Consider the following 27,801-nt stretch of genomic DNA (forward strand, 5'->3'; position numbering starts at 1 on the left):
TTTTTAAGATTTTATTTACTAGAGAGAGAGAGCAAGAGAAAGAGAGCATGAGCAGTGTGAGGGATGGAGGGAGAAGCAAACTTCCCACTGAGCAGGGAGCCTGATGGGGAGCTGAATCCCAGGACTCCCTGGGACTCCAGGATAATGACCTGGGCTGAAGGCAGACACTTAACCAACTGAGCCACTCAGACGCCCCATGTTTCTGCATTCCAAATCGGGTTAATCCCTGTCTCATCTTTGCTCTTTATCAATAGTGTGATTGGCTTAAGCCTGAGAATTTGTAGAATACATAAGACCTGCACAAAATGTTTTCTAGACTAGTGCACCTGTCTTTAGAGCGGTGGGTGTGTCATAAACAACAACTGAATCTTCCGTGAAGCAAATCTTCCGTGAAGCAAAGGATGTTTATGCTATGGTATATATGCCAGCTAGTGCCCACCACTTAAAGTAATAATTAGGAAGCAAGCTCCTGAAAAGGGTTTCTGCTTCCATTTGTATTTCCAAAAGTGCCCATTAAAAAGCAAACATGTATATGTGGTATTGAACAGATGCAACCTATTTTAGACTTGTACTAGCAAATGGAAGCATTTGCACTAGCTATAAGTGTGTCAGCAAATGGGAGCATTTGCACTGCTATAAGTGTGTCAGGATCTGACAAATTCTGTGTTTCTGTGAAGGGATTGAGGCCCTGGTGGTTCTGCTGGCACATATTCATGGCTCTGTGTGTATGTATATGGGTGCGTATGTATGAACACATATTGTTGGGCTGAATTAAGGGATAGCCCATAAATAGGAATGGCTGCGAGTGAATGTGTTGAGTGTAAGCTGCTGCTTATAACTCTTTTGTGGGGAGTAGTAATACATTAGCTCAAATAAGGTCTTGTGACTTCCTGTCAGTGGGTCTGGCATAAGACTTTATAATTTGTAACTGTTATCATTATGATTGTTAATAATCATAGTTAATAGTTCTTGAGTGCTTACATTGTGCCAGGCACTTATATTTTATTAAATACTTATAAAATCTTATGAGGTCAGTACTATTATTATCCTCACTGTATGGATGATGAAACTGAAGTGCAGGTAGATTAAGAAGCCTGCCCAATGTCACCCAGCTGGTAAGTAGTAGAGTATAGATTAAAACGAAGATAGTATGACCCCAGAACTCCACAGGCGCTCTGACCTATTCTGTTGCCTCTGGGTACAACATGCTTTCATGGCTTTTGTCCTCTCATTTGATCTTAGTGGCTCAGGATTGTTGCTCCTTTTCTGTGATTGAAAAACTAAAACTAAGAGCGACTGAGCATCAAAAGGCATTATCCAGAAAACTAAAAGATAAGCCACAGAATGGGAGAAAATATTTGCAAAGCATGTATCTGATAAGGATTTAATATCCAAACTATAAAGAAATTCTAAAACTCAACACTGAAAAGACAACCCAATTTTAAAAATGGGCAAAGGTCTTGAATAAATATTTCTCCCCAGAAAGTATACAGAGGGCCAGTTATATGAAAAGATGCTCAACATCCTTGGTCATTAGGGAAATGTTGATCAAAACCACCATTAGGGGCACCTGGGTGGCTCAGCCAGTTAAACATCTGCCTTCTGCTCCCAAGGTTCTGGGATCATCTCCTTCCCCCATCCCCCAACATCTGGCTCCCTGCTCAGCGGGGAGCCTGTTTCTCCCTCTCCCTCTGCCCTTGTCCTGGCTCATGCTCTCACTCACTCTCAAATAAATAAAATCTTAAAAAAAAAAAAAAAAAAGCCACCATTAGACACCACCTCACAGCTACTAGGATGGTTAGAATTAAAAAAAAAAAAAAAAGAAAAAACAGTGAAGAGCAAATGCTGATGAAGCTGTAGAGAAATTGGAACCCTCATACACTGCCGATGGGAACAGAAAATGGCGCGGCCACAGTGGAAAGCAGTGTGGCAGTTCCTCACCAAGCTTAACACGGGGTTGCCATACTGCTCAGCAGTTCCACACCTATGTATTTATCCAAAAGAATTGAACACAGAGGCTTGAACTTGAACATTAGTGTTCATTGGAGCATTAGCCACAACAGCCAAAAGCTGGAAACAACCCAAGTATCCATGAACAGGTAAATGGATAAACAAAATGCGGTCCCTCCGTACAATGGAATATTGTTCAGTTCCGATCCACACTACACTGTGGACAAACCTTGGAAACAGTATGCTAAGTGAATAAGCCAGACACAAAAAGACAGGTATCGTGTGATTCCACTTACATGAAATACCTGAAGTAGCCAAATTCATACAGATGGAAAGTAGATCGGATGTTACTAGAGAGAAGGGAGGAATGGGGAGTTTATAACTGATGGTTTTGTTTGGGATGATGGAAAAGTTTTAGAAACTTAACACTGGAGATGGTTGCAGAACAGTGTGAGTATAATTAGTGCTGCTGTATTATACATTTAAAAATGGCTGAAGCAGATTATTTTATGTTATACATATTTTATCACAAAAAAAGAGGCTAAGTGGGGGAAAACAAGAGTACAAGAGAGAAAAGAAGGAGGAAGGGAGAGGAGAAGAAAGAAAGGAAGGGAGGGAGGAAGGGAAGTTGAGAGACTGTGCTGGCTTCCTCTGAAGGTCAGTGGCTAAGCTGGGATGCCCACAGCCCGCATTTTTGAGAGGCTCACTGTGCCGTTCTGCATGCACGTGAAGTGTCCTCCTGGTTGGCTCATGCTATCTGTGGTTTCAGGGGCAACATCCAGTTTGGGTGACCAGCCATCACAGTTGGTTCAGGCCTGAGGGGTTTCCCAGGATACACAACTTTCAGTACTGCAGCCAACAAAGTCCCAAGCAAGCAAAGACAAGCTGGTCACCCCAAGGCACCTAAGGTGGTACCCTCCACTGAATGAGTCACAAGGAGTCTTTTCACGAATACATACTTAGTTCTGTGATTCTGCAACCTACACCATCATCTGTCATCTGTGGGCAAGAGTTCCATAGGTTTGCTACTTGTTTTACTAAGTTCACAGTAGTCTGACACCACGTAGCACACCCACTTTCTCTTAGGAAGTGAGAAAAGAATATGGGGCAAAGGACACCTTACAATAAATCCTCAGGTGATTTCTAGTTAGCCCAAGGAGAGTAAACATGATGTGACAGATAAAGCAGGGCTTTGACATGGCAGCCAGAGAGAGAAAGAGACAGACAGAGTGTGTTGTGTGCAAGAGTGAGAGTCAGCGAGTAAGAGGCCCCTACCCTCCACACGGGGGGAAGGAGTGAGGGAGGGTGAGTGTCACAGTCACATTGGTCTCTTCATGCCCTTGGGCTTCTTATATTTGTAACCTTTGCTTTTTCCTTCGTTTTCAGGTGTCTCCAGTGAAAATCTGTGACTTTGACTTGGGCAGTGGGGTGAAACTGAACAACTCCTGTACCCCCATAACCACACCGGAGCTGACCACTCCAGTATGTATGGCTGGGCACCCTGTACCACCTCCTTCAGGGCTCCTGTACATTTGAAGTACCCCCAGCCCAAAGGTGGAGTCCAGAACAGAGGGCTAAGGAAGGAAAATCAAGTGTTTCTACCTCACTACCAGCTGCCTGAGTTGTCCTTTGGCCACTGCTTTGTGAGCCACCCCTATCCCGTCAGTGCTCAGTTGCAAACAAAATTGACATGAGAGCTTTTAGTTTGGGGCAGGTCCTCTGCCAATGATGAGACAAATTGTATCTGTGGGAACAGACTGGGCCCTGACGCCTGTCCCAGGTAGAGACAGACACTATCCCACGCCAGCCCTTTGCACCTGAGCACATGATAGCTCTGTCCCTGGCAGCATCTCAGCACACCCCCCTGTGATGGAGGATGGAAAGTGTGGTCTCTCTGTGGCCAGAACTGAGAGGTCCCAGCTTTCTCCATGTAGAATCACTTGGCTAAGTTACCTTGTTGCTTCCTTCACTTCGCATTTCATGCCCAGATGTGCAGCTAGGAGCTGTTCTTCCTAAGACGTATCTTGTACATACCCGATGTACTATAATTATTATGAATCTTTTGAGATTTTCATGCCTCATAAGTGAATTTTCCTAATAACCTTTTTTAAGACCTGCATTTCAATATGCTCATGTCTTATTAAAATTGACATTATTAGAAATGTTTCTGTATTAGCTTCTACACTGAGCTACCTTGTTCTCAAAGTCATTAACTCTAATTGCCAATAACGTGGAAAATATCCTTTCTCTACTTCCTATCTTCCCATCTAATTAGTTGTGTGTGTTGAAGGCAAGGGAGGTATCTCTTGGCAAGCCTGAAATAATGAAGAGGGGATCAAAAAGAATTTGTTTTGTTTTTATCAGCATTTTCTATGCAAGGAGAAAGGAAAGAATCCCAAATTCTTATACTGGATTTACCACTGATGTGCTTGAACCATATCCTTACCCCAATCTAACCATTGTTTTCTCATCTATAAATGGGAGAAGCAGGGAGATTGGATTTGTTCTAAGAGCTCTCCCAGCTTTGATGGGATCTTAATCCTAAATTCTCTTACCTCCTTGGTGTAAGCTGGAAGAGAAGCTTGGCAGGACTTAACTTTAAGAACTTGTTTTATTGGGGGAACCTGGTGGTTCAGTCAGTTAAACATCCGACTCTTGATCTCCACTCAGATCTTGATCTCAGAGTCATGAATTCAAGCTCCATCCTGGGCATGGACCCTACTTAAAATTGAAAAACAACAGCAAAAACAAAAACAAAAACAAGAAAAACCTCCTTGCTTTATGGGATTGAGTGTCCACAGATGCCTTCCCAAAACCGTGCCCCTGGTATGTTGAAGTATCTGTATATTAAGTGTCTGCAGAGAGCTGAGGTAGAGATTCCTGCAGCTTCTTGACCAGGGGCCTCTGCCTATCAGAATAGGACCTGGAATGATAGGAAGGTGACCTGGAACTGGTCTTGTGGATCATGGGGAATGCTAGGACTCACTCCATTTACAAATGCTCAGTCGGCCCAGCTTTTCTAAGTGCCTTGGTGGTATCAGGTGAGCCCTGGCTGGCTGTCCTGACAACTCCCTGCTCTGCAGCCTAGCCTCCTGCTCAAGTTCCATTACCTTCTACTCTTCACCATCTCCTCTCCCTGTGACTAAACCTCTCCCTTCTCTGCTGTTTCCCCTCCTCAACTTTGGCCTCCACAGTGTGGCTCTGCAGAGTACATGGCTCCAGAGGTGGTGGAGGTCTTCAGGGATGAGGCCACCTTTTACGACAAGCGCTGTGACCTGTGGAGCCTGGGCGTGGTCCCTCTACATCATGCTGAGCGGCTACCCCCCCTTTGTAGGTCACTGTGGGACCGACTGTGGCTGGGACCGGGGAGAAGTCTGCAGGGTGTGCCAGGTGAGCACAGGACCCACTGCACCAGCCTTGCTGGGGGTGGTCAATGTGGTTATGGGATGCCCAATGGGACTGGGCTAGAGGTGGTTTCTGCTCTAGAAGGAGGTCTCTAATGCCCTTTCCCCTTCTGCCCAAGGGCCAACAGTAGGATGAGAGAGAGATAGTCAGACACTTAGCCCAGTTGGGCATTCAAGGGAGAGTTGCTAGAGGGGAACAGACCTGAGCTGAGTCTTCATGAGGGTATGAGACAGCTGCAAGCATGTGGGGAAAAAGAGTGTAAGTATAAGGTTGGTGCTGGGGGTAGCCGAGACCTGATAGTTTGTGAGGGCCACATAGTTCATTTGTGAGGGCCACATATGAAGGGCCAAGGAATTTCAGCTGTGTTCCCTAGTTGGCATACCCACCCAGCCCTCCAAGTGGCCTAGCCACCCCTGCCTGCAAGGGGCATTCTGTGTGTGGTCTGATGACAGCAGGAAGTAGGGATCAGGGGAAGGCCCTAGCCTCTGGCATCCTGAAGCCATGAGCTGCAGCTTCAGCAGAGGCTGATGTGACCCAGGGTGACCAAATCAATGGCAGGCACATCCTGCTTGTTCCCTGGCAGGGTGGCCTCAAGAGGAATCTTCTTTACCTAGAACAAGCTATTTGAGAGCATCCAGGAAGGCAAGTATGAGTTTCCTGACAAGGACTGGGCACACATCTCCCCCGAAGCCAAAGATCTCATCTCCAAGCTCCTGGTTCGAGATGCCAAGCAGAGACTGAGTGCTGCCCAAGTCCTGCAGCATCCGTGGGTGCAGGGGGTGAGTAATCTGGGAGGGGCGGCATCCCATCTCCTCAGGCCTGTGGCCTGGCCATGAGGAAGCTTTTATAGTAGTAGCAAGTGCTGGATGGCAGCCCAGGTGCTGACCTGAGCCAGAGGGAAACCATATGGCAGCTTCAGTCCTTGTGCACGTAGAGTGAACTGGCCACTGATGTTGCCCCAGAAGGAGCCCCTTAACCAGTCATAGACTTGGCTCTGACCTTGGCCTCAGACTAGGCTCCTAACTGACCCTTGCCTCTCAGGAATGAACAGAGGCCTCGGGGATTTGGCACATGCATCCTGCCATTCTCGGAGGCACACAGTCTGGGAAGCAGCCTGGTATTGGTGCTGGGGGCCTGTGGCACCCTCCCCTTATACAGACGTATCATCAGCTAAGAACGCCCAGAAGCAGGGCCTTGCTTCCCTGCTTACAGTGAGGATACATTGGAGGCACGTAGATTCTCCTCGTGGTCCTTGGGTGCAGCTTGCCTAAAAGGGAAATGGTGGTATTTCCCCCAAACGAAGGATCCAAGTCTTTACCAGAAAACATTTTTAACCATCCTCCTCAGTGAGTCAGGTACTGACTTCTGCCCCTCTGAGGGGTCAGCCAGGCCTCTGTGATTCGCTGTGTCATTGGGCTGCCAGGCCCTGGCCAGCCTCACTGGCCCTTCCAGGGGAAGGAAGCAAGCTTTGCCAGCTTGTTATGGGGGGGGAGGGGACCCAACATAAGAACCTCTGAGTGACTAATTCCCAGCCACTCAAGAATTGCTGTCTTTACTGAGCACCTACCCATTGCCCAACTCTGGCGAGACTGGGATGAGTAAGACCCAATCCCTGTCTTCTTGTCTTGGTGGGGAGAGGGGGACAAGGGAATAAATGATGGAACAGTGTAGCAAATGCTTATCGAAAGTGCCAGGGGCACAAAAGGACGAGGCTTCCCCACTGCTTGGATGGAGGTCGGGAGGCGGCTGGAGTGGGAGAGTGAAGTGACCCTCGAGCTGGGTCTTGGAGGACAGAGGACTCTGCCAGGCAAAGGGATGCGTCTCCATGCAGAGTCAGCTGGGTTCAAGTTGTCCTCTCTTGCTCTGTCCTTGGAAGGTCTGACCCTGCAGGCACGCTTGGCCGAGTCTCTGTACTGGGCCAGGAGCCGCTAGTAGCCTCTGCACTGGTGTGGGTTGGGCAGCTCTTGAAGGAGGGAGCAGTGCTTACCCCCACGTCTATCCTTCCCATTCCAGCAAGCTCCAGAAAGAGGACTCCCCACGCCACAAGTCCTCCAGAGGTAAATGCTCCAACCACACCTGATGCCCTTCTTTCTTTGGCTTTGACTTTCCCTCAAACTGTCAGCCACGTTGGGGTGGAGGTGGGACGGGGAGCCTAGCTCTAGGCTCAGGTGTCGACCTCCTGAAGGGGCTTCCCCACCTGCCTTCTCTGCGTGTCTCCTCCTCGCTTTCCCCTCTTCTCTTCCACCACCTGACGGCCTCCCCTGCCCTCCAGCTCCTTCAAGCACCTTGGGTACTGTTTGCAGGAGAAAAAACTCCATATCCACTGGCATCTAACTAAAAATCACCATTTATAGCCCAACAACCCTATCTGTAGGTGATTCACCCCAAGGTTTCCTTCTGCTGCTGCAGGTTGGTGAATGTAGCAGGAGAGGGCGCTGCGAGGCAGTTGGACCAGTTGTCACATCACCACTAGACTGGTGCATGCCAGAAATGGTGCTAAGGGCTCTACAGAGATTCTTTTCATAATCTTTATGATAAATTTAAAAGAGAGGTGCCCCAGTTACTCCATTTTGTGGATGAGAAAACCAAGAATAGGGAGATTGAGGTAACTTGATACTCAGGGCCACACAGTTGCCTTGGGAGTTGGACTTTGAACCTAGATCTTTGACTCTAATGCCTTTTAACACAAGACCAGGTTTCTAGTGAACACTGCTCTGTTCCCAAGGCTACCACACCATGGGCACCCCTCCAGGAAGCAACCTCAGGACCGGTTGCTGGGAGTTGCACAGGGAAGTCTTGCATCCCTGTATTCTCCACTGATGTGAGCCAGAATGCCGCTGCCCGGTACATGGGTGCACCTGTTACGTGCCAGGCCCTTCCTCTGGGGGAGCTGGGTGCAGAGCGTGGGAGCATGGAGGAGGGCGCTCTGAATGGAAGGGGGCATTTGTCCCAACTCCCAAGTCCAAGGACTATAGGTGAGGCTCAGAGCCATTCCAGCCTCAGTGAAATCAGATTTCAAACCCAGGCAAGAAGGACTTTGGTGAGGAAGCGGCCCAGAAAAAGCCTGGGGAGGGGGGATTCTGGGCACTGGCGGGCCAGGGTGCCGAGCCCCACTCCCCTCTGCTCTGTGCTGTCCTCCCCTGTAGAAATAGCAGCACGATGGACCTGACACTCTTCGCAGCTGAGGCCATCGCCCTTAACCGCCAGCTTTCTCAGCGTGAGGAAGACGAGCTGGCACAGTCATCCGAGTCCCTGGCCGGGGGCCTCTGCTCTGTGAGGCTTTCCCCTCCCTGCAAGTCACGCCTGGCCCGTCGAAGGGCCCTGGCCCAGGCAGGCCGCAGCAGCGACCCCGAACCGTGCCCAACTCCCGCCGCACTCTGACCCACTCCTGGCCACGACTTCCGGGACCTCAGCCTGCGTAGGCCCCGCCAAAGTCCGCAGGGCAAGCAGAAGAAGCTGCTCCATAGCCCCATCCTGGAGAAGGCCCTGAGATTCCCACCCAACCCCCTATTTCCCTGGAGCCCTCCAGGAGAAAGCTCTATCCAAAGGGGTTGTCTTTGAAAAGGAAAGCAATCACTTGTCACTTTGCATAATCGCCTGCGGCAGGGACATCTCTCTGCTGGGCTCCTGCCCACCTGCTCACCCGCCTGCAGATCCAGGATCCAGCCTGCACTGCTGGGCTGCTGGCGCAGTGGTGGCTGGGGCTGCAGCCTTCAGGGAGCCAGCCTTGAGAAGCGGCAGCTGACAGAGGCTCTTTCCTCTCTGCACTGTCACACACACACACCCCCAACACTGGTCCTTCCTCTGTCCTCCGGATGTCCTCCCCTTGGCTAAGCAAAGCCATCCCCTCAATTCAGGAAAGGGCAGGGAGCCTTCCACGTTCAGGAGGCCAGATCAGTCTTCCAGTCTGTAGCGCGGGAGAAGCACATAATCTTTCTTTGCCGGGACCAAAATGTGTCCCTCATTTATCATCCTCTTCCTTGTTTGGGATTGCTGCTGAAGTCCGTATTATTTCGTTTTTTTTTTTTTTTTTAAGTGTTCTTTTTAACCATGCACTTTCAGCAAAGATGGAACTTTAAAACTCCACTGCAAGCCGGATTTTCCAGAGCATGTAATGATTTGCTCTTCCTTGAATGTCCAAGCATGTGAAAGATTTTATTCAACTGTTTCTTATTATTCTAACCAGTTTTAAGCTGTTAAGATGACGAGTGACTTCAAGGCTGTGTCTGCTGGAGGGCAGCACCAGTCCCGGGCAGTTAGAAGGGACTCTGTGCCCGATGTGGCACCAGATCGCCAGCAGCCCTGGTTCCAGCAATGGGCTGGCTGCTGCCGGAGAGCATGAAGGCGCATCTGGCCTCGGAGAAGCCGAGCTGCTCAGCTGCCTAAAGAAAATGGGTTTGTACAGGTCAGACACACACCACCACAATGCTATTTATACAATGTGCTTGTTTTAATAAAACTGTTTTAAATTCTAGCTGTGGCCTTCTGGGTGGTCCTTTATTCACCTGTGAACCTGAGAGGGAGACAGGCCTTCTGGAGAGGGGCCGAGTCCAGCCCAGTGGGGAGAAGGTGCCCCTAGTTGGGACCTCTAAATCTAGCCTCTCATTGGATCCACAAAACAAGGTGGAGGAGATATCATTGCTCTTCTTCTTTTAGGTGAGAAAATGACGTTCGTCAACACTTGTCAGAGAGGAGTAAGAAACAGCCCCTATCCTGTAGCCTGTAGGGTCTCCCCATCAGGTGGAAGAGGTGGCATCAGCAGCCATCACAAAAACTGGCTCCAAAAAAATGCCTTAATAGGTGTACCCTGCGCCCAGGCCAGCCCCGCGCCCAGGTGGGAACAAAGGTCCCCTTTGTCTGGAGCAGCACCCAGCTTTTCCAGAGGATCTGTTGCTTGCCCAGGACTTGCCAGAGTTGGAACGAAGAAAAATGGTGCCTCACATCCTCAGCTCTCATGTTCATCATGCCAAGGGCTCTCATGTGCTTTGTCCTGTGTCACCCTCAGAACCACACTGGAGAGGCCTGGGCTGGGGAGGAGCTTTATAAGCTCCCAAGGGGGCGGCAGGAGGGAGGTCTGAGGGGCTGGCAGCTTTTCTCCCCAGGGGCGAGGGGAGATGGGGTCACTCTAGGGGCTGTCCTGTGGCTTGGATGCCCCCGTGCTGACACTGACATACTTGCTGTTGACAGTCTTCCCTTTGCAGCAACTGTTACCACCCTCACATCCCATCTACCGGGAGCAGGATGGGTGGGAAAAACAGGTCTGCAGATCTAAGCCTTTGGCCCAAAGTCTCCCAGTCTCTGGGGATTGGGAACCAGGGTATGAGTTTTATCTCGACTTCAGCCCCAACCGTCAGTCCTTCGGGTTGGCAGGCTGAGAGGTGATTTCTGGGGGCTTTCTGGACTCAGTGCCCCCCCCCCATGCTGCTCTGGGTGCAGCTCCTGCCAGTTCTCAGGCTTCTCCACCCTCTACCAGGCTGCCTCCCCGCCCTGGTCCACCTGGTGAGGGCCCCAGCCCTCTTCACAGCCCCACCTGGGCGCCACAGTGCCTACTCTGGTTTTGTTAGTGTCTTTATGGGCTTACTAAGCAACAGCTGCTTGTGGAGAAATGTCCAGGCGTTATTTACTTTTCACAGAAGTCATGTGAGCTAAGGTACTATTATGTTACCCCAGAAGTGAGCAGAGAGAGCAGAGAAAAACCTAGATGTCCAGGTAGGAAGACAGAACTGGGATTCTTCCCGGAGAGACTTGGGGCCCAGAGCTGTGCTGCCTGGGTTCAAATCCCAGCTCTGAGCCCTGGGCAAGTTACTCAATCTTTGAGAGCAACGGTTTCTTCAACCAAAACTTGGGGGTGCTAGTGTTTTCCTCATGGTGCTGCTGTGAAATGATGGATTAATAAGCGCAAAGTTGCGGGCAGGTCCAGGCACACAGAGCAAGTGCATGAGGCCGGCTGCAACTGTTCTGGTCGTTACAATGCTGTCTCTGGAGGCACAGTTCCTCAGCTGTGGTGCCCGTGATGGAGACAAGTTTTCCCCCTCTCCTTGGCTTCTGTGGGTGGAGATGGATCTGGGCTTTCCAGATGGGCCCGGCCTCTGGCCCCTTGTGGGGTTCTCCTGCCAACAAGTTGCTCTGCCCCTCTGGGCTGGGGTCCCCGTCCCCAAAGGGCAGCCGTAGTACCAGAGGCAGAGTCTGAGTTTGGGCAACAGGGGTCCTGGGTTCTAGTCCCGCCACTCTTCACTTGGTGACCTTGGAAAGTTCCTTGCCCTTTCTGAGGCCCAGGCCACACGCCTGGCTCTTCTAGGCAGCGGTGGGCATGGCAGACACACTGAGCGGGGCGCTGGGGCCTGGAACCGTGGCGGCCAGTCTGCTGGCTCTAGGGCTCAGGCGTGGACCGGGCCTCGGGAGAAAGCTGGCCCCAGCAGCCGACATGTCCCAGACCTCAGGCCTCCTGTGCGACCCCTGTCTGGAGGCCTGGGCAGGGAGGCCAAGTCTTCCTCCCTCCAGATGTCCACCTGCCTGAGCTCCTGGGGGCCCCTGTCCCTCCGGGCTGAGTGCCTCTCACCAGACCCTGCTCCCGAACAGCAGTGCCCTGGGCCCGTGCCAGCTGCTCCAGCTGCTTAGGTCTGGAGGGAGCGAGGAGCCGGGTCCCCCCACGGCTGGCACTCTTGTTGCCATGGTAGCAGTTGCCTTGGAAGCCACTTCCCCGAGTTCAGCTTCTGAACAGTCTGGGAAGGCTGCCCGTCCCCCAGGGGACCGGTGCATTAATCACGCTCTTTTCCAGGGTCCTCACCCCTCGAGGAATATAAACGGAACTAAGCCACGCCGAGGCCCCCGACTCTTCCTCCCCGCCCCACGCCAGCCCGGGACCCAGCGCCTCTGGGAAGGGGAGAGCCTAGGCAGGCAATCCAGCTGCGGCCTCGACGGGGAAACAAAGAGAGATTTTTGTGACGGGTCTCGGCTGTGACCCATGGCCTGCCCACGCCCTGGGGTCCAGAGGCCCGGGGGGCCCAGGCTTCCGCGAGCAGGGCTCCGGGGCTTACGGGGAACAGGTGGGGCTTCCATCTCCGTTACCTGGTACAGGAAGCACATCAGCCAAGGGCAAGCTTCTATTTTCTTTCTCGCAGAGGAACAGCCTGTGTTGAGGAAAGGGTCAGCAAGCCTCCCCCTCTACATCAACCGCCCGAGAGCAGGCCTCACAAAGATTTCCAGGAGCCTTTGGTGACACTCCCCCGTCCCGAGGGAAAAGATGAAGGCCTTGACTGAACACAAGGTCTCCCTCCGATGGCGGGTTGCCAGTTCCTCCACCTCAGATAAGGCAGGTTAGACATTCACGGACCCAGAAAGGCCAGAGCGCCGCCCTGCCGACGGGAACCCGGGCACTGAGGTTCTGTCAGGGGCTCTGGGGCGATGCTCCCAGTCCCTGGTGTTTCCCCATCTGTCCTATAACGGCGCTTGGACAGGCGTGCAGTTCTGCGGTCTTGCAGCTGATACCGGCTTACAGTGTCTCTCCTCCGGATTTCCTCCTCCGACTGTGGGCCCTGAGGGATTTACGATGTCAGAAAGAAAAAAGAAAAAATTAATAACCCTCTAATTTAGAATTTGGTCTCCTTTTTAGAGGTTAGAGTGTTCTTCTGGAATCTGAAAACTCACCGTGCACAGGCGTCCCTGACTCCAGCCTCTGCCTTCTCCACGCCCCTTCAGCAGCCGGGCAAAATGAGGTCCAGGAGGTGAGTGGCTGCCCAAGTCGCGCAGTGTGAGGTGCCCCGTCCTGCTGACCGCGGGAGCCGCCCTCGCCTTACTGCCCAGCCAGTGATGCAGACACCTCATGGGAGTGAGGGCATTGACATTCCCAAAGCTCAACATCTCAGGAACACATTTTCATAGACAATTATTTTGACAGCTCCTTCTAAAACTAGTCAGTGGGGGATCAATTATGTGTGACAGAGACATGGGTTGTCATTTGATGCCTAATTAGAGGAATAATCAGACCTCATCCTGGAGAGAGGCGCAGGGGACGTCAGCAGCAGCCGCTGTAGCTGGGGAATGCCCACCTCTGGGGCTTCGTCTTCCAGGGGCAGGGGCGGCGGGGGCCCGGGGTTGGGGGGACACAGCCTGGGGTCCCGCTGGGGCTCTGCAGACACTCAGCAGAGGGCAGCAGCAGAGAAGCAGAGGAGCGAGGGGCAGGGGGCGACTCGCTGGCAGGCAGAGGGCCTGGCCCTGTCAGGTGACAGACATCCAAATATCATAGGGGAGACAGAGGCACCCAAACAGAGGCCAGTTGGGTGGTGATGGGACCCTGGGAATAGTGCCAGCGGGAATCCCCAGGGCGGGATTCTGGAACCAGAATGGATCTGGGCCTCCCTGATCCGCAGAGGGCCGGAGAACGCAGCTGGCTGCAAGGACTGAGTCTGGGGGTGGCATAGGGCTGGGCTACCGCTGCCCAGCCTGGAATTGGTGGGTCCCACCAGTAGGATGGGAGTGCCAGCCAGGTCCTAGTCCTGACACTGGCCACTGACACCCAGTCCCTGCCAATCCTTCTCCCTGTTGTTTTCCTGCAACCTCATGCCCCCACTCCCTGCTCTTCCTTCTCAGCCCCCTGCCAGGGATCCCGGGAGGGCTCCCCTCTCAGCCTACGGCAACAAACGGGTGGATCCGGAGCCTGCCTGAGGAAAAGGAGGTCAGCCTCAAACCAGGACCCCCCAGAGGCTAGTGAGGGGGCAAGGGGAAAGCCCGAGCTCACAGGAACATCTCTTTCTGTCCTCCTGTCCCTGTCGCTGTTCCATCTCTTGGCCTCCCCCAGGTCCTCTCCCATGCCTGCCTCTGAGTCCCTGAGCAGATGCCCCATGTGCCAAATGACAGAAGACAGCAGAGTGGGCCCTGAGCACTGGCAGGGAGTCTCCTCACATCCCTGGCTGCTACACCCCCCAGGAAGCCCCTGGGCCATCCTGCCGCCTCAGCCCTGCAGTGGACCCTAGGCTGAGTGCCCCAGCGGGCCCCTGGCGCAGCAGCAGCTCACGTTGCAACCTCATGAATAACTCAGGACCTCCGCGCTGCCTGCGCCGCCCAGGAACCCGTGCCCCCTGGGCCAACCTCCTCCACTGCTTTAAACTTTAATACGCCAAGGCCCGGTGGCAGCCGAGCAGGCTCCAGGCAGCCAGGGCAGGATGTCCTGGGCAGGGGGGCTCAGGCTAAGCTCTCCTGAGAGGAAGCTAAGCGGGGCCGACCCCGTGGGGCAGGCCCGGCTCTCCAGAATTCGGACAGCCAAGGCAGGATGTGATCAGACCAGAGTCCCAGGAGTGGCCCCCAGATTCAGGGGCCTTCAAAGGAGGAAGAGCAGGCTGCGGTGACCTGGCACGGATCCCAGGTCTAGGTGCCGCTGGGGCCTTCAGGAGCATGGTGGGATAGGGTTACCAGCCCCAGACCTTCCTGGCCAGAAATTCCCACTCTGAAGGCAGAGCTCCAAAAAAGACACATCCAGGAGGACTGGGACCTCCAGGGCTTTCCTAGGGACAGGCCCCACTGGCTGCAGACAGTACCCCGGGCAGGCCTACATGGACATTCCCATCAGCAGCCGAGACTTCCGCTGCCTGCAGCTGGCCTGTGTGGCCCTCGGCCTGGTGGCCGGCAGCATCATCATCGGTGTGTCTGTGTCCAAAGCTGCAGCTGCCGCGGGTGGCATCTTTATTGGCGCGGCCGGTCTGGGTGAGCAGGGGCCGGGCTCGGAGAGGGAGCAGGGGCATGGTCAGGTGAATGGGAAATGGAGGGAAGGTGGAGGTGTGAGCAAGGCAGCTGGGTGCGGGTGCTGGGTGCAGGGAGGCAGAGCAGGGGTGTGGGGGGGTTCCTTCTGCCGGGGGTAAGGAGACTGTGGAGAAGGCAGCTGGTTGCCACGCTCCTCTCTGGCTGCTCAGCCTCTTGGCCTTTAGTCCCAAGCCCTGGGCTCTTGGGTTTTTGGTGGAATCCATCAGCCTGTAGGGTGTGGGTTGACAGGGGGCAGGTAAAAAGAGGACAGAGGTCCCAGTAGGACACTCTGAGCCAAATAGGACCCAGCTCAAACTGTTTCCTGTTTTCCTGGTGTATCTTGGCAGGGCATCTGTCTGTCCAGGCATCTGTCCATCTGTCTATCTGGGCCAGTCCCACTGATATCCCCACAATGATGCTGAGTACCATCCCTCTCCCCACTCCACTACCCTGGGGCAAAAGCAGAGCCAGAAGCACCAGCCTGATGGGTTCTTGGCATCCGTACCTACAAACTCGTGCCAAGGGCCACAGACACTTGGTCTGGGGATGGAAGGGGGCAGGGGGGGCAGGGCATGGTCCACTCTTCTGCTAACCCCTCCCCAGGACCAGGTGGAAAGGAGCCTGCTCGGAGCTCCCAGTGCTGCCCTGGGGGAGGGTGGGCAGAGGAGAGTTGGTGGTGGTGGTGTCAGCAGGGCCCATCTCCAGCCGGCTGAGAAGGAAGGAAACCAACCGTGCTAATCACCTGGACAGGCTGGAGCCAGAAGCCTGGGCCTTCACAGCCTTGGAGCCCCTTCCCTATAGAGGCACTACTCCCTGTCCCCTCTCAGGGCCTGGTGTTGGGGAGCCACCAACATGACTGTGGGTGCGTAAGCGTGAGGCTGGGAGTGTTGCGGAGCCCCACTCACAGCCTCACGCTTACGCATCCACAGTCCCAACCTGCACACTCACACTCCTCCCGTGCGCATCTATATCGCCCTCAAAAACCACCCCCAGGCTCACAGCCTATGCACAGCTTCGTGCAGCCTGCACCCACCAGGCCCCCTCCCCTCTCTCAGAACCCCTCTGCCTCTCTATTTCCAGGGCTCCTCATCTTGGCCTACCCCTTCCTAAAGGCTCGGTTCAACCTGGACCACATCCTGCCCACCATAGGTGAGTCTTCTCCCCAGCCCCCAGCAGAGCCCTCTTCCCAGGTCTGCCATGTGTACATCTGAGGCACACTGCGTGGTGAAGCTGAGCCCATGCGTGTGACTGTGCACGGGTGGGTGTGTTGGAGTTGCTGTGTGGTGTGTGTGTGGTGTGCTGGCATTGCCATGACTACAGAGCAGCCGACTCCAGCCTGTTGCTGCAAATGTGCCTCAACCAGCCCAGAGCATCAGAACTCCCATCTTTCCCTGAGGGAGTTTCCAACTCCCCCAAAGCCTCCAAGATCTCCAGATAAATGCATTTCATTCCTTGAGCCCCCATAAACACCCTCTACCACCCCTAAGACCTCAGGACCCTTGTAGAGCTCCTTAATTCATCTCAGCTCCCCACATTCCTGCTGCCACCTCCATCAATCCAGGCAGGGGGCTTCACATATCCCTAGTTTTCCCATGTCGCCCACCTCCTTAAAAGGTTTGCCATCTGGGCAGCCTGAGTGGCTCAGCAGTTTAGTGCTGTCTTCAGTCCAGGGTGTGATCCTGGAGACCCGGGATCAAGTCCCACGATGGGCTCCCTGCACGGAGCCTGCTTCTCCCTCTTCCTGTGTCTCTGCCTCTCTCTCTCTCTGTGTGTCTCTCATGAATAAATAAATAAAATCTTAAAAAAAAAGTCTGCCATCTTCCCCTTCAAGGGCCTGTTTCTTCCATCTCGGCTCCCAAATCATCCCAGATCATGTGGGAGACCTAAAGGAATGTGGTGGAGCTGAGACAGCAGCAGGGATGGAGATGAGCCAGCAGGGAGGACTTCCCTGCCTGAAGCAGGACTTGATCTGAGAATGGCTTAGTAACCCGGGGGTCTGGGGGGGTTGTTCTTATCCTGCAGGGAGCCTGAGAATCCACCCCCACCCAGGGCCAGACCATGCGGAGGGAAGATCCAGTGTCAATGGCAATAAAGAGGGTAAGTGTTAAAAACTCCAGAGTCCCTCTTCCATCTTCGCCCTCTGGCTGAGCAGCTTGTGCGACCCAGGGAGAAGCCTTGACACTGCCGGACACTGCCGTCTGCGGGAGCCAGCAGATTTGGGCAGTGCTCCCATGCGTTTGGTCAAAACCCTTCTTGCTCCCAGCTGAGCTGGGCTCCTCCTGTTTGACCTCAGGACTTCTCCTTCGTGCCCAGCATGGACACTGGGACTGCCCCTGGGTCCCACATTCCGGGCTCTGCTCTGACTCTCTTCTCCCATGATGGAATTCCAGCTCAGAGCTGGTATCTGAGACAGAACATCTTCCCCTCCCATCTCTCACACTGGAAAATTCTAGGGCAGGAGTTTCTCAAAGACGGCCTGGGCCCACCACGCCTGCCACCAGGGGTTTAGGGGACTGAACCCCCACCAAAGGTCCCATTCCGGACCCTGCTCCCAAACACCATATATTTAAGTCTGTTCCTTTCTCAAAACAGCCATATGAGGGAGGTACTGTAATGAGGCCCACTGTATATGGGAGGCAACTGAGGCACAGGGAGATGGAGTAAGGCAACCAGGAAGCGGTAGGGCCAGAACTGGAGCCTGGAGTCCTCTCTCTAACCGCCCCCACCATGACCCCGTCCTCCTGAAGGGCCATCTGACCATCTAGGTCCCTTTAAATTCAGCTGAAACTGGCCCCTTGGCCCCCTCTCTCTCCCCCGCGGTCCCTCTGGGGTCTCTGCCCCGGAACCCGTCTGCTCAGGCAGCCCTGTCCTGGTCTCTCCCCCAGGAGCCCGCAGCAGCCTGTCCACGGTGAGCAGAACACTGGAGAAGCTGAAGCCGGGGGGCCGGGGGGCCGGGGAGGGCTGAGGCCGGGGCCAAGGAGCTGCACCCTCCTCCCCACCGCCCTGCTCCCACAGCCCTCCTGGGTCCAGACCAGAGGCGAGCCGGCCCCCGAGGTACCAGCCCTGCGGTCACCTGAGCAAAGCTCTTGCAGATGGATTCCCCGGGCAGCGCAGGGCAGGGCCTGAAGCCAGGTGCCGCTGGGGGCCCACGGGTGACCCTTGGGTCAAGCTTTTGACCCGGGTTTTCCCTCTGGACTGCAGCTCAGCGTCCTTCCCTTTCTGATCCACTGACTGGTTGCTCTGGAATTTGGGGCCAGAGAGACCTCAGTCTCTTGTTCCAGGCGGGCCACAGAAGCGAACCACAGGCCCACAGGAACCACAGAGGGGATGCCCCTCAGCCCTGAGGGCCTGGCCCTGGGCCTCTAGAGCTCAGTGGCTACACAGAGGGGCTGGACCAGAGTCTTTCAGGTTCTCAGAAACTCTGGGCAACTCCTCAGGAACGGGCTCTTGGCAGCAATGAACCAGACAGCAGCCGGTCTGGGACAAACAAAATGGTCACTGCCATGACACGGAGGCCAGGTGAGGCGCCGCCCTGGAGGCTTCCAGGAGGAGGTGGCTCTGGAGCTGAGTCCTGTCTTGAGACTTTTGTATGTGATTCCACCATTCAAGGCTTTTTGTGACCTGACTCCAGACAAGATCTCTGGCCTCGCCGCTTGTGCCCAGCCTCTCACTGCTCCTGGACAATTTCTGACATTCCAGCCTCCAAGCCCTGGATTGTGTCATCCTAGAGGCCTCCTAGTCCTATCTGCCTATCAAAAGCCCCCACCTTGAAAGGCCCAGTTCCAAGGATCTCCGTAACACAACACTCTCCTTGTCCTCTCCCTGTGCCTCTGCCTCCCTCTCTCCACAGTGTCTAGCAGGCTGAGGGCTTCTTTCTCACAAAACGTTTATTAATCCTACTGAAACCTACCATATGTTGCCCTTTTCTGATCACCATCAGGGCATACAGTAGGTGCTCAATAAATGTTAGTGGCTTAAATTTAATGGAAAACCAATTCCCCAGTCTTTCCCTGGAGGGCCACGTCAGAGCCCCCATGTACCCACAGGGTTAGAGGCAAGGAGGCCCTGGCCCAGGCATGTGTGCTGTGAAGCAAACATTGCTACACCCTCCACGCCTCTCCTTACTCACCTACGTCCTCAAGGTGGAGCAGGTGTTTGACTGCCACAGAGTCACCATGTGGCCTCTGTCCTGGTTTGTGAGAAGAGGACAAGCTAGGAAGAGTCTCATTGCTCAGAGATCAGTGAAGATGACACCTCCTCTGGGAAGCCTCCCCTGACTTCACTGTGCTCCCACAGCCCCAGGGCTTCCCTCCGTCACAGCCCACATCACTCTGAGTGGTCCTTGTCTACTCCTTCCTCTCGAGAGCAGGGGCCAGAGGACCAGGCACACAGGTACCCAGTGGATGTCGCAACACCAAACCCGAGGGAGAGACCACCTCAGTGTACAGATGGTAAAGCTGAGACCCTCCAGAGAAAGGGACTCATGGAGTCCTGTGGGGAGATCTGACCTGCTAGTTTGGGGAGTTAAGGAAGGCTTCCTGAGGGAAGTGACGTCCTGGCTGCACCCTGAAGGTTGAGCTGGAGTTAGCCCCGTGAAGGGAATCACCTGCGGTTCAGAGGACACTCTGAAGTGGAGGGTGCTTGGTGCAGGCAGCCCCGTGGAAGTCACAGCCCTGTTGACCCATCTGGAGGACTGACCAGGCTGGGGCTGGAGTCTGGGGATGACTCACATCCTGCCTCTGCTTCCCCCACAATCTGGGAGCAGGGGGTGCTGGGCAAGAGGCTGTAGGGCCTTGCACCTCAGTTTCCTCATCTGCAGACAGAGGACGAGTGGCGCCCTAGCGCCCTGCTTTCCAGGGCCACTGTCAGGAGGAAGGTTCCTAGCACACGGTTCCGGTCAGGAAGGGTTTAGGAATGGAGGAGCAGATGAATGAAGGCAGAAGCTGGAGGAGATGCTCTTGCAGCTGAACCCCTCCAGGTTCTGGAAATCAGCACCTCGGTCTCCCACCCAGTGCTCCCTCCCCACCCCTCACCCCCAACGGGCCCTTAGAGATCCCCCAGGGAGCCAGTATGGCCTCCTCCTGTAAGGGGCTGGTGGCCACACCCCGTTGTGGGGTGCGGGGTTGTGGGCGGGAACTGGGGAAGGGGGGCTGAGAGCAAGCCCCCTCCCCAGGAAGCCTCCCGCGCAGCTGCACCCGCCCGCTCCGGGAAGGTGGGGGACTAGCTGGGGCCGAGGACCCGCCGCTGCGCCCCTGGCTCCCGCGGGGGTGGCAGGGTCTGCATCCCGGGCCCCCAGGGTCCGGGCGGGAGGCCGCGGGGTGCCGGGAGCTCAGTGCGGGGCGCCTGAAGCCGCCAACCCGGAGGAGGGAAGGGGAGAGAGGCGGCGCGGGAGCCCGAGAGCCCGGGAGCCGAGGGGCCCACCGGCCGCCGCGACGCTGCCGAGGGACGCCCGGACCCGCCGCCCGCGCCTCCCCGCCCCGCCCCGCCCCGCCCCGTCCGGGGCCTCCGGGGCCTGCGCTCCCCACCCCCGGGCCCCGGGCCCCACAGCCCCCCGCTCCCGCGAGCCCCTGCCCTCCTGCTGGCCCGGGCTGCTCCGAGCCCCTCCGACCGGCTCAGGCAAGTGAAAGCCCCAGGAGGCGGGGAGGCTGGAGGGGAAGGGGGGGGCCGGGAGCGAGGCTGGGGAGGGAGGACTCCCTGCAGCCGCCGAAGCCCCGGGGGGAGTGGGGCCCGGACAGGACGTGGGGACCTGTAGCCTGGGCCAGACTTCTCAGAAAAGAGGCGAGAAAGACGCAGCAGGAGAAGGGGACAGACGGCCTGGAGTGGCTGCCTGGGGCCCCTGTGCTGGACCCTCCCCCTCCCTGCTCTCTAACCCCCCCCCCCAGAATCTGCCCAGGACCCTCCGCCAGTCCCCGCCCAGCTGAGGGCCAGCCCCTGCCCAGGCCCGGGTCATCTGGGAATCAGAGAGAGACCGGCGCACGGTCACTTCAAAACCAGGACACAGGTGAAGCCAGGAAGGCAGGAGACCCCCGTGACCAACTCCTCTCTTCACTGTTTGTTTCCCCAACATTCCTTGGGCACCTGGGGACAGTCGGGCACTCGGCTGCAAGGTGGATATAATGCGCGCCCTCCAGGAAGAAGGTTGGAGGATGCAGACCTGGACACCCGACTTGACTCAACCTGCTGATCTGGGGGGTCAGGGAAGGCTTTCAGAAGGAGGTGAGCTCCCGGCTGCACCCCGAAGGTTGAGCTGGAGTTAGCCGGGTGAAGGGAAAGTCAGCCACGTTTCAGGTGGAATTGTGGGGGGCATCATGTTCACCTGACCACACCTGGTGAGTTCAGCTCCGCTTGAGCAAAATCAAGGGGGGCACCTGGAAGAAGCCAGCCAGGAGGGCAGCAGTGGGGCACCCAGGAGGGATGCAGCTGTGAGGGAGAGATCGGGAGGGGTGGGCGGGATAGCCATGGGGTTGAACAGGAAGGGATGGATTGTAGAGATCCTCAGATGGAAGAATCTGCAGGGACTGGTGATGGATTGGCTTGGAAAGGTGTGGAGGAAGGCCAGAGCGAGAAGGGAGAGCGAGGGTGAACCCCGGGTTTCTGGTTGGGAGTCTGGGCTTTGGGGGAGAAGGTGAAGTTTCAGGAGCCTGTTTCCAAGTGGGAGAGAATACTTCCAGAAGGGAGGCTTGAGTTGGGCCAAAGCTGTGGTAGCTAAGGACTGAACTGCAGGGAGGCAGCTAGTGGCCCCGGAGGGAGCCGTGCGATGGGACAGAAAACAGACTGGAGTAGAATGAGTCTTCCCGAGGTAAAGTGTAGACAGGCAGGGAGTGTAGACCGTGCTTGGAAGGAGGGGAGAGGGTGTTAAGTGGAGGCAGATGTGGGGTAGAAGGAGGGTCTGGTTGTGTTCTAGGATGGCAGAGGCATGAGTGCTTCCAGGAGGAGGTGCAGGCACAGTGAGGGGGCCCCCAATGAGCACTGCCCCGGCAGGGGGCAGGTTCCCCGGAGCCTTGAAGGCCTGAGTGATCCAGAGACGTGCCAGCTGGTGATCTGCTTTTCACCTGTGAGGCTTAGCAGTTTGGGCATAGACTTGGAGGAAGCAGCCCCACTGAGGTAGAGTGGCCTTTGCGGGGGGGCTTTGGCAGAAGGATGAAGGAGAAAGTGAAGCTGCAGGACGAGGTAAATTGCAAGGGAGTCACTGAGGTGAGGTGGCACAGCAGGAGGCTCCGAGGAACTGCTGAGAGCTCCGGGGCTGCCCCTGGCCGGCTAGAGGCCCTGCAGGGTCCCAGCTGAGAGCGCGGCCTAGCCGTGCATCCTGGATCTGCCATGTAGTGTCACCGTGTCTGTGACCCTGGGCACGTCATGTGACCTCTCGGACCTGTGTCCCCATCTGGAAACAGAGATGGCAATAGCCTGTGCCTATTGAGTCGTCACGAGGCTGACCTGAGATGACACGTAACTCAGATCGAGGGCTCAGAAGGGTGTTCCGCACAGAGGAGGTGCCGTAGCAATGAGCTTACGGTCAAGGGTAGGATGGCAGGCTTCTGGGAGGTGGAAGGGCTCGTGGTGCTTACAGGGGCGACCAGGCCCTGGGGAGGGGGGCTGGTGAGGGAGAGGCTCCCTGAGCTAGAATGGAGGAGTTGGGCACTGGAGCTGAGGAGCCAGCTGACCAGGAGGGCTCAGGATGGGGTGGCTGTGGCAAGGATGCTGAAGTCTCGGGGTGGGGGGGAATTGGGCAGGAAGGCCACCTCCACACTGGGCAGCCCCCCGTCCTTCCCTCCGCTCCTCCCACTCGCTCCAGGCAGCTGGCAGAGGGGAGGCAAGGCCCAGACTGAGGCTGGGAGCCAAGTCTGGCCACAGACCCGGCCCCTGCTGGGGGCTGTGGCCCAAGGAGTGTGGTGGGCAAGTCTGAGCCCCGGAGGAGCCAGGAGCACCTCGCCCGGCTCAGTGCGGACTTGGTATGCGGACCCTAGAGCCCATGTTCCCCGGGGCCCCCAGCAGTGCGGGAAGCTGGGGTCCACTGGGCTGGCAGAGACCATCAGCCCAGACGCCCACTTTCCCGTAGTGAACCTGAGCCCAGAGCGGGGGAGCATCAAGTACCCTGAGCCTTTGCAGGCACAGGGACCCGCTGTGGAGGGGAGGGCACCAGCAGCACAGCTAGAATGGAACTCCCATCACCCCTCCCCGAGGCCCCAGCTCTCCTTATCACCAAATCACACACATGCACGCGTACACACACACACACTCCCAGGCAGAGAGAATTCTCCAGAGCACCTCTACTGGGGAGAAACTCATTTCCACTGGATAGACAGGCAACTGAGAGAGTGTCTGTGTGTTGGCCTGTGTGTGCAGCTCTCAGAGTGTACTATGGCTGCGTTTGTGTTTCTGGGTATGTCTGGTTACTGAGTGTGCATGTGTGTGCACGTGCACATGCACTCAGGGATTGGGAGAATGGGGCCCAGAAGCCAGACACAGGAGCTGGGAGGCCACACCTTCAGACTTCATCCTCGAGCCTTAGTTGCAGCTTGGGGAATCTGTGAGGGGACAGGGGTTGACTGGGGTGGGGGTGGGAGCAGCTCTTTGGGCTCCGGGGAGGCACAATTCAGTTGGCAGGAGCTGAGAGCTTTCAGGGTAGTGAGTAAGCCGGCACTGACTAACGGTGGTGTGGGAGGTTCCCTGAGGATAGGAGAGGGTGGGGATAGAGACCATGCAAGAAGTGTTAGTTGGTCCAGATTTTCAGGGACTGAGGGGGAAGAGAAGGGCTAGGAGTGGTGTGGGGGTTTTCCTAGTGAGGAGTAAAGAACCAGGCTGAGCAAACCCGGGACTTGATCCCACCCGGAGGACGGGCACTCGTGGCTAGTGCCTGGACTCAAGCCCCAACCCCTCTGCCCAGAGGCTCTTGAGCCCTTAGAGCAGGATCCTGGGCTTGGGAGGCCTGGCAGCTGCCACTGGTCAAGCAGCTGCTCTTGTAGAACCGGACATCCCAGATCCATGGACTGGGCCAGGGTAGGGGGTGACCAGCTGATCTGATGGGGCTTCAGGCAGGGACCCATTTCCAGGACCTCTTGCCTCCACCTACTGAGGTCCACCCTCCGTGGGCCCCAAGCATCTTGATGATTAGCTGGATAGTGATCAATTGCTTTATTTTTTAAAATAGTCAAACATCTCTATACCTTCTAGTAAGCAGAAACTCTGGTGTAGGGGAAACATGGGCCTTTCAGCCTGACACGTCTGGGTTTGAACCCGAGCTTTACTTGTTACAACTGAGTAAAGCAGAGAAAGTTCCTTCACCTCTGCAAGGCTTGGTTTCCTCCCAGTGACCTGGGTTCAGGACTGTAGCAGCTCGCAGGGGGGTAGTAAAGATTCACCGCATTAGTGTAGGCACAGTGTTTCGCACAGAGTCACTGGTCACTGGGAGAGCCCCTCCCGCATAATCAGAACTCCTGGGCAGCAGGTGGCTTCTCAGGGCAGTGACACAATCCCAGCCCAAAACAAAGAACAGCCCTATCCCAGATCAATGTATCATTTTTAAGAAACATAGAAAAGAAAAATACCAATTTTTAAGAAAAATATCGATATTTTAAAGAAAAATATCGATATTTTTGATATTTTGATGGTAATTTCTGACAGGTTCTCATTGTCACCTCCACAAAGCACAGGTAGTTGAGTGAGATAGCAGGTTGAGGAGTTCAGAGACAATAACCCGGTTAAACCTTTCCCTGCAGTTAGGCAGCTGAGGCATAGAGAGGAGCCCAGCCCTCCCAAGTTGCCCAACCAAACCAAAGTTGATAGTCTTGGTCATCTGAGGCCTCGCCTCTGGTGTCTGCCTCTGCTCCAAAATGCTTCTGGCCTAGACTCCAAAACAAAGACCGCAAGGCCTCTCCTGCCAGAGGTAGGGCAGCAGGGAGGGTGACTGCTTGATCGGGGTCATGGGCAGTGGAATGACAATGGTCAGGGCTCTTCCTGGGTGGGAAAAGCATGGTTCTGGTCTGGCCTGGGCCATAGCCTCCCTCCCTGTACCTTCTCATTCTAAGCCTCAGTTTCTCCCATCCATTGATGAAGGCTTTGAACTAGGTGACTTCACCAGCTTAGCAGCCTGGGGTGCTCACTAAAGAGAAGGCCTGATCTAGTCCCAACAACTTATGATTCAGAGCAAGGACCGTCCCTCCTGCTCAGGCAGTGAGGTCGAGGGCTGGGCTTGGGATGAAATAGAGGGGCTTGAAGGATTCGGGAAACAAGAGCATCATCTCAAAGCCTCCTGCTTCTGAAACTAAATACTCCAGTTGTGATGCAGCTGGAAGTGCTGCAGGTACACAATTCATTGGCCAGAACCACTCACATGGCTCCACCTAATCACAAATTGTCCAGGAAGTACAATATTTTCTCTTTCTTTTTTTTTCTTTTTTAAAGATTTTATTTATTTATTTGACAGTGAGAGATAGCACAAGCAGGGGGAGTGGCAGCGGGAGACGGAGAAGCAGGCTCCCGGAGGAGCAGGGGGCCCGATTCGGGATCCGGGCTCAATCCCAAGACCCTGGGATCACTACAGGAGCTGAAGGCAGCTGCTCAACCAACTGAGCCACCCAGGCGCCCTCAGGAGGTACAATCTTAACATGTGTTCAGAAGGGGGAGAACGAAAGAGATCTAGTGAAGAGCACCAGGGACACCCCACAGCAGAGCCAGCCAGAGCACCCGCCTCAGAACAGTACCCAACATCACGACAGCCCCGGCTGCAGGGCCGCAGTCCCACAGAGGGAGAAGGAGGCACAAACTGAATTGCAGTAGCTGGGCAACCTCAACATCTCAACCCTTTGCCCAGGACATCCCAATCAGCCAGGGTGGAGACACCCACCAGCCCTTGGCCCTCTCTCTGCCTGGGGTGGGGCCTCTGGGAGTAGGTTCATCTTCCAGAGTCAGCTCTGCCTCTCAGGAGCCAATGGGGATCATTCACTGACAATTAGTACCCAGAAGCTCAGCCCCTCCTCCGTGCTGGGTGTTGCACTGAGTGTGTGAAGCCAAAAGGAGAAAAGTGAGTTTACCTTTCTGGAGACAGGCGCAGAACACGCCAGCCCCCTCCGCTGTTGTTGACATTTGAGCAGTGTAAGTGCCGATTATAAGAGCTTATCTACAGGCCGTGAGGAGAGGTCAAGCCCCATGCTCCAGTCACTCAACGAGCATTGAGGACGTGTGGCACTAGGCCAGCTGAGAGCCCAGCCACCAGGTTTCAGGGCCTGGCCGTACCACAGCCACTCAGAGTGAGTGAACTTAGCTCATCTTTTTGTGCTTCAATATCCTCATCTATTAAACGAGGATATAACAGTAATACCTAATCCCATGCAATAAAAACTAAAGCAGAGGTTACTGCAAACAGAGAGGCCAGGCAGAGAAAGGCTGCCCCGAGTGAGGAATGTGCTGGCCCTCCCTGGCCCTCGCCTTCGCTTTCACTTGCTCAGTCTTCAGATTCTCTCCTACCCCACTGTGTGCAGGCTTTGGACACCTGGGAAGGACCATTCAGGTGCCAACCCTGAGGCACTTCCACCTGAGGGAGAGATCAACCGTCCTGGTTCCATACTCTGAGCAGCGTGTCCAGATCTGAGCCCTTGCAGCCCCCTTCTCTGGCAACCACCACCGTGACAGCGTGGGTGACAGTTACTGTTCTAAGCACTTGATTCAGCTGAAAGCATCTGGCATCCTAGCCAGATGGCAAGGTCATTAGGTCCTGGTCCTGACTCTTGGAACGGGAAACTGCTAGACCTCTCTGGGCTTCGGTTTCCTCATCTGGACCAGATGGGGCTTGAGCAGATGATTTCTTTTTTTTTTTTTTTCTTTTCTTATATATTTTAAAATTGGAGTTCGATTTGCCAACATATAGTATAACACCCAGTGCTCATCTTGTCAAGTGCCCCCCTCGGTGCAGATGATTTCTAAGGCTGGGTGCCTGCCTCCACGTGGGGGATGGAGGAAGTTGTCTAAATTCCGGGAGCTGACACCCGCCCTCTAATTAGGACGACGGATAATGGGTCTCATTTGATGAGCACTTTACAGCCATTCACTCAATTAATTTAATTAATGCAGGAAGGCTTCCTGGAGGAGAAGAGCTGGAGGGACAGCGCCGGCCGGGGCCTAGAGAGGATGGCAAGAGCGGCCTCCGCGGACTGCAGGGCCTGAGTGGGGGAGCCACGGCCGTCTTCCCACCCAGGCCGCGGGCAGAAGCCGGGGTCCCCTCCCGCCATGTGGGCCGGGCGGGCGGGCGGCGGGCCGCAGCCGGAGCCCCCCAGGCCCATGCGGCCCGCGGACGGGAGGCGCGCGGGGGCCGCGGCGGGGGCTGCCGTCGCCCGCGCTCTTCTGCGCCTGCGGCCTGTGCGTGCTGCTGGCCGGCCTGAACGGGACGCTCGCGGGCGCCCTGGCCTCCTCCCCGCCGCGGGGCAGCGCGCCGCTAGTCGTGGGGCCCGCGCTGCTGGCGCTGGCGCTCGGCTGCTTCGCCGCCTGCTGCGCGTGTAGCCGCCGGGGCCCCGCGCCCCCCGCGCGCTCGGCGGCGGCCCCGGGCGGGGGCGGGGGCGGGGGCGGGGGGGGGCCGCTGGCGCTGGAGAGCAGCGAGCGCACCGCGCAGGACCACGGCCGTGCAGCTCAGCCCCGCCGCCTCGGCCGCGTCCTCGCCCTCCAGCCCCGGGCCCGCGCCCCGCACGGCCCCGCGCCCGCAGCGCCGGCTCCAGCTCAAGC

The 27,801-nt window shown here is 55.8% G+C and overlaps 3 protein-coding genes across 9 annotated transcripts in view; all 3 read left to right on the top strand.

Moving 5' to 3' along the window:
* Positions 1-9,829, top strand: part of MKNK1 (MAPK interacting serine/threonine kinase 1) — a 41,235-nt gene extending 31,406 nt beyond the window's left edge. The window contains 6 exon segments of the mRNA XM_035699108.2: positions 3,337-3,432; positions 5,145-5,246; positions 5,248-5,340; positions 5,970-6,134; positions 7,369-7,412; positions 8,502-9,829. Of these exon segments, the coding sequence (XP_035555001.1) occupies positions 3,337-3,432; positions 5,145-5,246; positions 5,248-5,340; positions 5,970-6,134; positions 7,369-7,412; positions 8,502-8,736 (735 nt within the window). The 3' untranslated portion in view covers positions 8,737-9,829.
* Positions 9,830-11,073: 1,244 nt separating this feature from the next.
* On the top strand, positions 11,074-20,489 carry KNCN (kinocilin). Of its 7 annotated transcripts, none has more exons than XM_049094424.1 (9): positions 11,074-12,671; positions 12,968-13,079; positions 13,945-14,029; positions 14,153-15,054; positions 16,171-16,239; positions 17,113-17,187; positions 17,976-17,998; positions 18,106-18,609; positions 18,700-20,489. In XM_049094424.1, the coding sequence occupies exons 4-8, from the start codon at positions 14,904-14,906 to the stop codon at positions 18,214-18,216; spliced, it is 429 nt and encodes a 142-aa protein (XP_048950381.1). In that variant the 5' UTR covers positions 11,074-12,671; positions 12,968-13,079; positions 13,945-14,029; positions 14,153-14,903; the 3' UTR covers positions 18,217-18,609; positions 18,700-20,489. The 7 variants fall into 7 exon arrangements, with proteins under 7 accessions (XP_048950381.1, XP_035555009.1, XP_035555008.1 ...); XM_035699116.2 differs by having other exon boundaries at positions 11,074-12,401; positions 12,477-12,671; positions 18,528-20,489; XM_035699118.2 differs by having other exon boundaries at positions 11,076-12,671; positions 18,528-18,609.
* Positions 20,490-20,968: 479 nt separating this feature from the next.
* On the top strand, positions 20,969-27,797 carry TMEM275 (transmembrane protein 275; the record flags this gene model as incomplete). The annotated part of the gene is given in 3 exon segments (XM_049094552.1): positions 20,969-21,008; positions 27,384-27,693; positions 27,695-27,797. Coding segments are annotated over 3 exon segments (453 nt in total), but the record flags the coding sequence as incomplete, so codon positions are not given.
* Between the last annotated feature and the right edge of the window lie 4 nt (positions 27,798-27,801).

This window comes from Canis lupus, chromosome 15 (genome assembly GCF_003254725.2).
Source record: "Canis lupus dingo isolate Sandy chromosome 15, ASM325472v2, whole genome shotgun sequence".
Taxonomy (NCBI): Eukaryota; Metazoa; Chordata; class Mammalia; order Carnivora; family Canidae; genus Canis; species Canis lupus.

Bases quoted from the DNA above. Each gene is read 5' to 3' on its own strand.
- KNCN (XM_049094423.1), top strand. From the start codon at position 14,904: ATGGACATTCCCATCAGCAGCCGAGACTTCCGCTGCCTGCAGCTGGCC. The intron at 16,240-17,112 runs GTGAGTCTTCTC...CTTATCCTGCAG, and splicing joins CCACATCCTGCCCACCATAG to GGAGCCTGAGAATCCACCCC. The intron at 17,188-17,975 runs GTAAGTGTTAAA...TCTCTCCCCCAG, and splicing joins TGTCAATGGCAATAAAGAGG to GAGCCCGCAGCAGCCTGTCC.